The sequence below is a fragment of the Manihot esculenta genome, chromosome 3 (genome assembly GCF_001659605.2).
Source record: "Manihot esculenta cultivar AM560-2 chromosome 3, M.esculenta_v8, whole genome shotgun sequence".
NCBI classification, from domain to species: Eukaryota; Viridiplantae; Streptophyta; class Magnoliopsida; order Malpighiales; family Euphorbiaceae; genus Manihot; species Manihot esculenta.
Genome location: NC_035163.2, coordinates 27,474,674 through 27,487,902, shown reverse-complemented (window position 1 = coordinate 27,487,902; position 13,229 = coordinate 27,474,674). Strand labels below are relative to the sequence as shown.

The 13,229-nt window shown below is 30.8% G+C and overlaps 2 protein-coding genes across 2 annotated transcripts; both read right to left on the bottom strand.

Moving 5' to 3' along the window:
• Positions 1 to 2,913: 2,913 nt before the first annotated feature.
• Positions 2,914 to 5,694, bottom strand: LOC110611272 (elongation factor 1-alpha-like). The gene is made up of 3 exons (XM_021751485.2): positions 5,538 to 5,694; positions 4,183 to 4,695; positions 2,914 to 4,026 (listed from the first exon to the last, which is right to left on the bottom strand). The coding sequence occupies exons 2-3, from the start codon at positions 4,642 to 4,644 to the stop codon at positions 3,139 to 3,141; spliced, it is 1,350 nt and encodes a 449-aa protein (XP_021607177.1). The 5' UTR covers positions 4,645 to 4,695; positions 5,538 to 5,694; the 3' UTR covers positions 2,914 to 3,138.
• Positions 5,695 to 8,715: 3,021 nt separating this feature from the next.
• On the bottom strand, positions 8,716 to 12,031 carry LOC110611428 (elongation factor 1-alpha-like). Its single transcript, XM_021751760.2, has 3 exons — positions 11,879 to 12,031; positions 10,510 to 11,022; positions 8,716 to 9,873 (listed from the first exon to the last, which is right to left on the bottom strand). Exons 2-3 carry the CDS (start codon positions 10,969 to 10,971, stop codon positions 8,986 to 8,988), a joined length of 1,350 nt encoding a protein of 449 aa, XP_021607452.1. The 5' UTR covers positions 10,972 to 11,022; positions 11,879 to 12,031; the 3' UTR covers positions 8,716 to 8,985.
• Positions 12,032 to 13,229: the final 1,198 nt, after the last annotated feature.

Here is a 13,229-nt window from a genome sequence, read left to right as displayed (position 1 = left end):
CAACAAGATGGTATGCCTTTCTAATTTCCTTCTCCATATTTTTGCTTCAACCAAGCTGTAATGCGTCGTGATATTGGAACTGAGATGAAGGGTATTGTAGAAAGTGCAAGTAATGTAACTATCTCTGGGTGTGGGTTTTTGTCGACACTGTAAAGCTTATTTTTTTTTATAAAAATGGTGTATCACAGTTAGAAATTGTTAAAAATGAGAAAGAAGAAAGAAAAAAGAATTTGTATTTTTCGGTTTTTATTTTCAATGATATTTGTTATTTTCTTCATCTTTTGTTCTCTTTTGTCAAGATAATCTCATATTTTGAGATATATTTACTAAGTTTAAATTTTCGTCATTCTCATCTTTATTTTAATGTTGCATATTCTACAGAAATCTTAATTTTTGATTTGTAGTTTTTTAAAATGTTACCGTCTTATTTTAGATATCTATTTTCTATTTTTAGATATTTAATTTCAGTTCTAAATATGTATTTTTTATTTTAAATCGAACCTGTTATTCAAAACTTTTAAACTTTATGCTTTTATTTTAATAATAGTATTAGAGGTACTTTTGATTTTTTAATATGATATTATAGCTTAAATGATATTTGAGAGGTCTGTTTTAATGTTTTTATGACGGTTTTTCAAGTTTTTTATTTTTTTTTATTTTTATCTATTTTCTAACTTGAAAAGTTATGAAATGTTAATTTTTCATCTGTTTTTAAACATTAAAATACCTTAGTTTTCAATTTGTATTCATAGTATTATGTTTTCTAAATTATTTCTATCTGATTTTAAATACTTATTTTTTATTTTTAAATATCTAATTTCAATTTTAATATCTATATTATGTTTTAAATCCAACTTATTCAGAACTTTTAATTTTTCTGTTTTTATTTTATTGATGGTATCAGAGTTCCTTTTCATTTTTTAACAGAAAGGTTAGATTCCATTACAAAGGAAAAAAAGAAAGATACCATTTTATGAGCCGATAGTAAGAGTGGTTATTAAAGCTATTGATATACTCCATCCACACATACTTTGATCTGCACAGTTGTATCAACGGAAAGAAGTTCCTGCGTATGTTGGATGATGTAAGGACTGATGACTTTCAAATTTGGTAAACAATAAAAATTTCCCTCAAATCTGCAGCTTTGAGAAGTAGAATTTTGGTGACAACAAGGAATGAGAGAGCTTCAATCATGATGGAAGCTGCTTACATGCTTTCCTAGGGAAGTTATCGCCCAAGGATTCTTGGTCATTGTTTAGCAGATTTGCTTTCTATGGGAAGAACAGAGAGGATCGGGGTAAGATGGATAAGGACGCTTTGATACAACAATGGATAGCACAGGGTTTTCTTATCCCTGCAGGAAGTAGACAAGCAACAAAAAGGTTGAGAGCACTTTGACAACTTAGTAATGCCTTCATTATTTCAAGATTTGGAAAAAGAAAAAAAAGGATGATGACAGCTAATCACTTACAAGTCGCATGACATTGGTTATGATTTTATCTGGATTCCTTTAAAAAAAAAAATATTTTATGGAGTATGATTTTATCTCGGTTCCTTAAAAAAATAATGTTTTTCAAATCGGTTTAAAATAAAGTTAAAGTGATTTTTATAAGAGTTGTAAACACATCTCTTTTAATTTAATTTTTATAATAAGTTAAAGTTATTAAAAAATATAATTATTAGAGTGAGATTAAAATAAATTAATATATATTTAAAATAAATAAATAAATATATATAGCATTTGTAAAATCAGATATGTACTCATTATTTAAAATTTTATAAATTGATTAAAATTGCATTAAACCGGAAAAGTTGAATCAATTAAATTAAAATTAAAAGAATTTGATTAAAATGCCAATATGCAGAAACGTTAAACTTTTTTATATTAATTAACTTTTTTTTATCACAAGATAGAAATTTATTCACTAAAAGAGAAGGTCGAAACCTATTACAGAGAACCAAGTACAAAGTTCTTAAAGATTCAAACAAATAATAGTAAAAAAAAATACAATCCTAAAGACTAAAAAATTGGGTGACCTGACACCCGTACCCGACTATCAGAAACATGGCACCGCTTTATTTTCTAAAACCTCCTGATTGCTCCTGCCGATAAGCCCATCAAGAGCAAGACAACAACAAGGAAAGCATCATCACAAGGCTTCCATAAAAAAAAGAAGAGAAACCAATGATTGGATGGAGACAAAGAGATCGAATGTCTAAGAAATGGAAGACCACCCTTCCACGATCGCATTAGATTAATGTCTCAAAAGCCAAGATTGAAACCTCCAAATCTAATGAAACTAACTATAAAGAAGAGAAAAGAAGAAATCCACTCTCCTCTAGGTATGCACAAGATATGGAAACCATCTCTTGAAAAATAATAAGAAAAAGGAGAATGCAACAGAACCAAATGAGCCAAAACAAAACTCCCATATTTCAAGCCCAGCTCATTTGTAAATTAAGAAAGGCAAAAAATTATCTACAAACTTAACCAAAAAGGAGAGAGACAGCCCACGTCCCGGCAATCGAGGCAGGGGAGCAGCGAAAATTAAAAGAGGTAAAAGATTATCTATAAACTCCAGCCCACGTCCTTGCTAACGAGCAAGGATGAGAGTAGCCGCCTCCGCCAGTGAGAATGGACAATCCTTGCCAAGAAACTGATTATATTAAAAATACATCTTAAAATTGCAATTTCAGGAATTAAAATCTACCATCTTTAATTTTCTTTCCTCATTTAACCACACGGATTACAGACATAGCAAGAATTATTTTCTAGTACGCAGTCAGCAATGAATGAATCTCAGAACTAATTAACAATATATTTTGACGGAATAGATGGTATTTTCTGTAGAAACTTGTCGGACATGGGGCAGATATGACAATAACCTGCATGAAACAGTAGGGCTAAAATTCTGAAACAGAAAAGGATATCGTTTCCAACCTCCTTTCTCAACACATCAAAATCGTGCAACAAAACAAAAACCTCAGAATATATGACAAGTGATGCCACCGCCTGTCTAGCACCCAATTCTGAGTAAAGGTCAAAATCACAATACAATAAAAACATCTCGAAAACCTAGACTGGTACTCGGAACACATAATTTTCTCCCCATAAATGCAACTTTTGGACAGCAGAATTCACTTCCCTCCCTTCTTGGCAGCAGACTTGGTGACCTTGGCTCCACTTGGGTCCTTCTTATCGACACTCTTGATCACACCAACAGCAACAGTCTGGCGCATGTCCCTCACAGCAAAACGCCCCAGTGGAGGATACTGGGAGAAAGTCTCCACAACCATGGGCTTTGTTGGAATCATCTTCACGAAACCAGCATCACCATTTTTCAAAAACTTTGGTTCCTTCTCAAGCTCCTTGCCAGATCGGCGATCAATCTTGGTCAAGATCTCAGCAAACTTGACAGCAATGTGAGAGGTGTGGCAATCTAGCACTGGAGCATAACCATTTCCAATCTGACCAGGATGGTTCATGATGATGACCTGTGATGTGAAGTTGGCAGCCTCCTTGGCAGGATCATCCTTAGAATTTGATGCCACGAATCCTCTCTTGAGATCCTTCACAGCAACGTTCTTCACATTGAACCCAACATTATCACCAGGGAGGGCTTCCTGGAGAGCCTCATGATGCATCTCCACAGACTTGACTTCAGTTGTCAGTCCAGTGGGTCCAAAAGTCACAACCATACCAGGCTTCAGGATTCCAGTCTCAACACGACCCACTGGAACAGTTCCAATGCCACCAATCTTGTAGACGTCCTGAAGTGGAAGTCGGAGAGGCTTGTCTGAGGGCCTCTTGGGCTCCTGAATCTGGTCCAAAGCTTCAAGAAGAGTTGGGCCCTTGTACCAGTCAAGGTTGGTGGACCTCTCAATCATGTTATCACCCTCGAAACCAGAGATGGGCACAAAAGGAATCTTGTCAGGGTTGTAGCCAACCTTCTTGAGATATGAGGAGACCTCCTTGACAATTTCGTCGTACCTGGCCTTGGAGTACTTGGGGGTAGTAGCATCCATCTGTGGGGGACAAACAATAATAATGCAAACTTACATTACTTAAAACTTGTCCATAAATACGACTAATGAGGCTAAAATCCCAACAATGTTGAACCCTAATAGGGTTGCCCCTTAAGAGCATATCAAGGGAACAACAACATGGACACAGATTGTTACCTTGTTGCAGCAGCAAATCATTTGTTTGACACCAAGTGTGAAAGCAAGGAGAGCATGCTCACGGGTTTGACCATCCTTGGAAATACCAGCTTCAAAACCACCAGTGGTTGAATCAATGATAAGAACAGCGCAGTCAGCCTGGGAGGTACCAGTAATCATGTTCTTAATAAAGTCACGATGGCCAGGTGCATCAATGACAGTGCAGTAGTACTTGGTGGTCTCAAACTTCCACAAGGCAATATCAATGGTGATACCACGTTCACGCTCAGCCTTGAGCTTGTCAAGAACCCAGGCATACTTGAATGACCTCTTATTCATCTCAGCAGCTTCCTTCTCGAATCTCTCAATAACACGCTTGTCAATACCTCCGAGCTTGTAAATAAGATGGCCAGTGGTGGTGGACTTTCCAGAGTCGACATGTCCAATGACCACAATGTTGATGTGAACCTTCTCTTTACCCATTATAGAGGGCTACGATTGATATGAATTATTAAGCTTCCAGCTGAAAGATATCTGCAAAGAATGAAGAGTTAGATTAATGTGAACTCAGTATAGTGACAGAAATCCACAAGCAAAAAAGAAATAGCTAATAGGGGAACCACAGAAAATAATAATAATAAATTATCAGGAAGGCAATAGACTACATTTGTCACAGACAAACTGAAATCACAAAAATAATAGCAAAATCAACTCATTCAAAACTGAAGATGCTAAAAGAATTACGATTGAGGAACAAGAATATATAATTAGCAGGGTCCTCGATAAATTTCATACTAAAAAAACAAAAAAAAAGTAGCATAAAGTCCTGATAAGGTTCAACAAATCAAACCACATGTGCAAATCCCAACTACTACCTCAAAGAACAATAATAATAATGACAATAATAATTCAAAGCAAAAGTAATTCACTAAAAAGTTTCAGACAAAAAAGGAGGTGATGAAGAAGAGGAAAAACAGATGTCCACAGATTTTTACACCTCGAAAAGAAGCTAACAAGCAATAAATTCATTCGATACGGAAGCAGTTTGCATGAAAAGGAAATTTAAAAAAAAAAAAAATCAAATCATAGAGATCAGGAATACCCCGTCAGTTCACAGTGTTGAATATTCTTTATGTCAAAACAACAAAGCAGCAATTCTTTGACACAGATCCACAAGCCAACAGTAAATCAGCATAAGAAGATCCAAGCATAATTCACATAAAGCTAAACGATAAAACGAAATTAAAAGGCATATAAACCATACAAACACCTATGGATTACTGCCAAAATTTCACCAGAAATCAATGGATAATTCAGATATTGATTATAAGAAAAGAAAAAGAAACAATACTAAAATGGAAGATCAAATAATTTACCTCAAGATAAGAAAAATGGGAGATATGGAGCAGCAATGGAAGCGGGATAGAGTGAAGGATGAGTGGCAATGCAATTATTTATAGCGAGATATGAGCTAGGGTTCCTCCGTGATTTTACGGTTTTGTCTAACTTGTATGAGATAAAATTACATATTTGCTCAAGGTGCCCACCTAAAGTCAACGCGAGCGACCTCACCGCATCAGATAAAATGAGATTTCAATGGGAAATTTTCACCATTTGCCGTCCATCTTTTATATTTGTTTCATTTTAATCATTTAATTTTAATTTATTTCAAAATAATTTAAGTAATATGCTAGGATAAATTTTCGGATTGTTAGAATAATAAAAATCATTTCTATATTATTTTCCATATTTTTCTATTTTTCCATCACCATCATTTTTTTAAAATAAATTAAAAATTAATATTAGATAAAATTATTTTATTTTGATAAATTATAATTCAATAAATTTATCAAAAAAGATAATTACCTATTCATTTTATTGTTATTAATTTTATACTTTGCTTTACTAATTAATACAAATTAAACTTAAATAAACATTAATTTTAAGATGTTAATTTATTAATTCTTTTGATTGATAAAAAATTTTAAATATCTTAAAATATTTTTCATATTGTATAATAAAAGGAGTTTAGTGATACTAATATTTGAAATATTCAATAATCTATGTTGAAATTGTTTTTTTTAAATAATTTTTAATTAATAATAAAATGAAAATTTTTGTTTATATCAAGTAACTTGTGCAATTAAATAACATCTTTTAATAATTTACCATTATTTATAATAAAATTTAACAATTATCAATGAGAATTTTTATTATTTTTATTTTTATAAATACGTAATCATTTATTTTTAAAATTAACTAAATTTTATATTTATAATTAATTGTAGCATTACCTAGTTAATTATCTTTCATAAATCATAATAATTTTTTTTTTAAATCATCATAAATATAGCTAACAATAAATTTTTAGATCTTATTTTGTAGCATATCTTTAAATTATATATTAAAATTCAAATAATCAAAATAAATAGGAAATATATCATCTCCTTATGAAAAATTAGCAATATATTTGATGCTCCTCCATCATGCACTCTCGATATAAGCTTATATATGAGATCCGATTATTTTTTTTCTAGTAAGACTTTAAAATTTAATAATAATGCATTGATATAGTTTAAAAATATCAGTTTTTCTTCAATTATTATTGTTGTAGTTCGAAATAATAATACTATTCTGCATGTTTTGAATTATTATCGTTTGACAACAAAAATTAATATAATATTTGAGACTCCAATCTAGACGACAATTATTTTAATTTTTTATTTTACTTTATTATCTCTTTATATTTTATTAATTATAATTTTTATATCAGTAAATTATTTATAATTTTAAAACATAAAATATAAATTAAAAATACTATAAATAATAATTAAATTAATTATAATATTTATTATCATATAAGAAAAATTATACACATTCGTATAGAAAAATAATTATATTTAAAAATTATATTTTTAATTATTATACATGTTAAGTTTTTCTCTTTGGTTCCTTTATGACTTGATATTCTCGCCTTTTTCTCTTATTTAAACCTAACCTTTTATTTCTCTTTCTCCATAAATGACGATTTGCATCAATTGACTATCGATAAAGAAAAATATATTGTTATCCTTATTAAAAGTTTTAGAGATATTTCGATCATCACTTATAATTTATGTATAGTGGGGATATTTTTTACATACAATCCAATCAATTTTCAGAATATGCAGACCTTATTGGCAGATTTATGACAGTAATTCTCTAACAGTTATTGCATTGAAGGATTTGGTTCCTAATTATAAGCCGAACATTTTATTTTTTATGAAAACAAAAGTTCTTAATTGTCGTATGGAATTTTTTTGTAATTTTTTCTATTTTTATGGTTGCTTCTTAGTTAATAAACAAAAATTGAGATGAAGTCTTTCGTTAATATGGAAGAGTCGTGGGTCTATTTTTGTGATTGACTTTTCTTCAAATTTTATTGATTCAATTGTTTCGGAAGATAATGTTCAGCTGAGATTTACTAGTTATTATGGATTTCCAAAATCGCAACGCCGACGTTAGTTTTGAAATCTTATTCGAATTTTATTTCGTAGAATTTTTTTTCTGTGATTTTGTTTGGAGACTTTAATGATTTATGCTCGATAGATGAGAAAAAATGAGAAGTATTTTTGTCAAATTATTTTATGCAGAAATTTAAACAGGCATTTAAGAAATATTTTTATCAAATTATCTTATATAAGGGTTTGATTTTGAATGATTGTAAATTTTTGTTAGACTTTAGAACTGATATTTTTGTTAGATGAATTCGTCGTAATTCTACTCTAACTGCTCATATTTTGGCCAAAGAATCTATCGAGTATAATCGTCTATCTGTTTGAAATAATATCTCTCTTTATTTAATAGAATTTTATTAATATAATAAGTAATTTTATTTTTAAAAAAAATATTATGTATGTTGTGCACTAAAAAAACTCATATATTAATTTTATTAAAATAATAAATTTATGTATGTTTTTATTAGTTATTTTATATATAATAATTAGTATATTATCAACAACAATTATCCGTTCTAATTATCCATTAGATAAACACCAAACCAGCCTCAATTAATAATAATAATTCTAACGTTAATGTTAGTTTTTACAATCTTAGATAATAATATTAATTTCTCAAATTGGCTTGGTTTTGCTACCGAGTCTTGAACCAAATGTATTTTTTCTTATACTTTCAATTATTGAATGTAATATAATTCAAATTTATATGAAAATAGAATAATAACCATTAAACTAAATATTAATTATTAAAAGTGTTCAATAAATATATAATTTTAAAAATATTTAATTTAACCTTAACCAATCCTCGCACGACAAAAGATATATTTTATTATCAAAGAAACAAAACAAAAGGATAGATTTTTTGAGATTTTTAATTTTATAGTTTGATACTATTTTAGTTGCTGGATGTTTTATCGTTAACATAAATCAAATTTAATATACAAAATTTAAATAATATAATAATGTTTATTTAACAAATTGGACAGAGATTAATCCAACTTTTAGTTAAAAAAAACGTTGACCAATCAATACTTCAAAATTAATAGGCCAGCCGATAGAGAAACAGAGAAAAAAAATTGTAACAATCACTTTGAATAAATACTCGCACTGAACATCTAAAAACACTAAACTATAAAGAAGTCGACTACGCTCAAGTATCCAATGCATGAAGATGAATCCAGTCTGCCCACAGCCTGCCCAACACCCAATTGTGGGTGGAAAACAGTGGATCCAGGAAAATCAACACACCATTAACTAAACATCTAAACAAACAGGAACAGCTATATAAAATGTTCTCAACAGAATTTGTGTGATGAAGATGAACAATTCACTTTCCTCCCTTCTTGGCAGCAGATTTTGTGACCTTAGCTCCACTTGGGTCCTTCTTCTCAACGCTCTTGATAACGCCAACTGCAACAGTTTGGCGCATGTCCCTTACAGCAAAACGACCCAATGGAGGATACGAGGAGAAGGTCTCAACAACCATTGGCTTAGTGGGAATCATCTTAACAAAACCAGCATCACCGTTCTTCAGGAACTTCGGTTCCTTCTCCAACTCCTTGCCTGATCGACGATCAATCTTGGTCAAGATCTCAGCAAACTTCACTGCAATGTGGGATGTGTGGCAGTCCAAAACAGGGGCATATCCGTTACCAATCTGACCAGGGTGGTTCATGATGATAACCTGTGATGTGAAGTTGGCAGCCTCCTTGGCAGGATCATCCTTGGAGTTGGATGCCACAAAACCTCTCTTAAGATCTTTCACTGCAACATTCTTCACATTGAACCCGACATTGTCACCCGGGAGTGCCTCCTGGAGAGCCTCGTGATGCATCTCAACGGACTTGACTTCAGTTGTCAGTCCAGTGGGCCCAAAAGTCACAACCATACCAGGCTTCAGGATACCAGTTTCAACACGACCAACTGGGACAGTTCCAATGCCACCAATCTTGTAAACATCCTGGAGTGGGAGCCGGAGAGGCTTGTCAGAGGGCCTCTTGGGCTCCTGGATCTGGTCCAGGGCTTCAAGAAGTGTTGGACCCTTGTACCAGTCAAGGTTGGTGGACCTCTCAATCATATTATCACCTTCAAACCCAGAGATGGGTACAAATGGAATCTTATCAGGGTTGTAACCAACTTTCTTGAGGTAGGAGGAGACTTCCTTGACAATTTCATCATACCTGGCCTTGGAATACTTGGGGGTTGTAGCATCCATCTGCAAACAAAAACATAACACAACACAGGAAAATTACACGAGTTATCAGATAAAAGTATAAGAAAATTTTCAATTCATGCTCTGAAACTCAAATGAGAAGAAAATATGATTTTGATAAAGGTGCATAGTAACCTAGATGTCAAGCAAAAACTGGACTAAAAATCATGAAGTACAATAACAGTCCAAGACAGTAAAGAAAGAAAACCGAAAATCAGCACAATAAGCATCGGAGGCAAATGCCTTCACACTAAAAATGCAATACCACTCATTAATTATGCTAATAAGCCCGAAAATCAATCACGGAAAGCATGATTAAAATATTAATTTTCATTTCAGCATCAGAGAAAAATTGAAATCAAAGAAACAAAGAAGCATTTAAGAAACAATTGGCATAAAATTGGCTAAACAATCGAACACTCAAAAGATTATTTTAAATAACTTCCAATTTCACACCGAGCAATAAACTTCTCTCTTTCATCTTAGTAGAGTACAAACAAACATTTTCCAATTAAGTGAACGACCATGATACTTCAAAGTCGTCCACAAATGCCCAAAAAAATTCTGAGATTTTGAATTTGACAACAAGGACCTTCTTTTAAGAAGATTGACCATCATAAAACAAACATAAATTGTTACCTTGTTGCAGCAGCAAATCATTTGCTTTACACCAAGGGTGAAAGCAAGGAGAGCATGCTCACGGGTTTGACCATCCTTGGAAATACCAGCTTCAAAACCACCAGTGGTTGAATCAATGATAAGAACAGCGCAGTCAGCCTGGGAGGTACCAGTAATCATGTTCTTAATAAAGTCACGATGGCCAGGTGCATCAATGACAGTGCAGTAGTACTTGGTGGTCTCAAACTTCCACAAAGCAATATCAATGGTGATACCACGTTCACGCTCAGCCTTGAGCTTGTCAAGCACCCAGGCATACTTGAATGACCTCTTGTTCATCTCAGCAGCTTCCTTCTCAAACCTCTCAATCACACGCTTGTCAATACCTCCAAGCTTGTAAATAAGATGGCCAGTAGTGGTGGACTTTCCAGAGTCGACATGGCCAATGACCACAATGTTGATGTGAAACTTCTCTTTACCCATTATAGAGGTCTAAGATTGATATGAAATATTAAGCTTCCCGCTGAAATATATCTGCAAAGAAAGCAAGGTTAGATTAATTTGAAATCAGTAGGGTGAAAGAAATCCACATGCTAAAAAGAAATAGCTAACAGGGGAACCACAAAATAAATAATATTAGTAATAAATTTCAGGCAGGCAATAGACATGATTTGATAGAGACTAATAATAACAAAATCCACCCAGTCAAAAGTGAAGATACTCAAAGAATAACAATGGAGGAGCAAGAATATAAACATAGAAGGGTCAACAAATATTTCATACTATTTTTTTCTTAAAAAAAAGCATAAAATCTTATTAGATTCGCCAAATCAAACCATATGAGCAACTCCTAACTAGTACCTCCAACAATAATGATAATAACAATTCAAAGCAAGTAATTCACTAACTAGTTTCAGACAAAAAGGGAGGCCATAAAGAAGATGAAAAACAGAGATTTCACGGATTTTACCTCGAAACAAAACCAACAACCAGTAAATTCATTCAAAACCGATGTTTGCATAAAAGAAAATAACAATAAAAAAAACATAGTTCAAATCCTAGAGACCAGAAACACCCATCAGTTCACTGGATTCAAAGTTTTTGTTTATGTAAAAACAATAAAGCAAACACAGTCGAATTTTTTTTAAAAAAAGCACCAATCTCTTAGTTATCGATCCACTAGCCAACAATGAATCAGCATATGAACTACGAATCTAACAAGATCCAAGCATAATTCACATAAAGCTAAACCATAAAACGAAAATAAAAGGAAAATTAACCATACAGACACATCCGGATTACAGCCAAAAGTCACCAGGAATCAATGGATAATTCAGATATTGATTATAAGAAACGAAGATAAACCTAAAATGGAATAAACTGAGCATACCTCAAGCTAAGAAAATTGAGAAATATGAAGCCCGAGTGGAAACAATAGAGTGAGAAATGAGTGGCGATACAATTATTTATAGTGAGATATGAGTTAGGGTTCCTCTGAGCGGGCTATGTAACTTAATTACGATTTTGTCCAATCGCATGAGATAAATGACATATTTGCTCAAGTAGAACAGACTAGGATATCATAAAAATTAAGGTCTTCTTTGCTTAAGATTAAGTCTTTATGAAGACTTAAAATTTTATATATCAATTTGATGTTTTTCTGAACTTTCTTGAAAGTAACGGCTCTTTCCTTCCATTGGCGCAGGGAAAGAATTTCCTACATTCAGTTATTTGTCTTATCGGATCAAATTAGTTTATAAATTATAAAATTAATTCAATTAAATAAATTATTATATTATCTTTAAATAATTTTAAATTTATCTTATATTTTATTTAATATTATTTTTAATAATTTTAATAATAAATATATTCGTAAGTTAATTATTACTAAATATTATTATCTTCTTATCAATCATTTAATAAGCATTTTAACTAAATGAATAATTATTTAAAATTTTAAGTGTTTATAAATTTTAAATAATTTATATGCAATTATTATTTATGAATTAATTTTCATAAATTAAGTCAATTTTTTTAAATTGTTTATTTGAAGTAAAAAAAAACTAAAATTATTATAAGTTTTTATATTAAAATTTAAATAACAATATTTTATTATTTGGGCATAGACACACTCTAATAGCCTAATAATAATCTATGGACTTTATTAATAAAAAAAAAATTATGGACTTTAACATTATAGAAAAGAATACATTAACTTAAAGATCCTTTTTTTACACTTAATGCCATTTTTTTATTTTAAATTTAAATAAATTAATTAGTGCATTAGTATATTATTTTTAAATTTATTTGACAATATAATGAATTAATTATAGATAATTATCATATTTTTAATTAATCATAATTTATAAAAATAAAGCATTAATTTTTATTAATTATTAATTGTTAAGTTAATGTCAATTTTAACGTTCTTGCATTGATGTTAGTTTCAAAAATCTTGGATAATAATAATAATAATTCCTTTAATTGGTTTTCTGTTATTTAGCCTTAAAACGAACTGTATGTTTTATTATATTTTTTAATTCGATGAATTTAATATAAATCCAATGAAAATAAATTTAATAATTATTAAATTGAATATTTATGTCATTGTGTGTAATTAATAAAAAATATATAAATATATAATTTTAAACAAATATATTTAATTTTATTGAATTAATCATTCTTATGGAATAATATGATTTGACTTGAGATAAAAAAAAATGTTCAATTTCGTTTTTTAT

Excerpts from the sequence above, each read along its gene's own strand:
- LOC110611272 (XM_021751485.2), bottom strand. The coding sequence starts at position 4,644 with ATGGGTAAAGAGAAGGTTCACATCAACATTGTGGTCATTGGACATGTC. Across the intron at positions 4,027-4,182 it reads TGATTTGCTGCTGCAACAAG|ATGGATGCTACTACCCCCAA; the intron begins GTAACAATCTGT and ends TGTCCCCCACAG.
- LOC110611428 (XM_021751760.2), bottom strand. The coding sequence starts at position 10,971 with ATGGGTAAAGAGAAGTTTCACATCAACATTGTGGTCATTGGCCATGTC. Across the intron at positions 9,874-10,509 it reads TGATTTGCTGCTGCAACAAG|ATGGATGCTACAACCCCCAA; the intron begins GTAACAATTTAT and ends TTTTGTTTGCAG.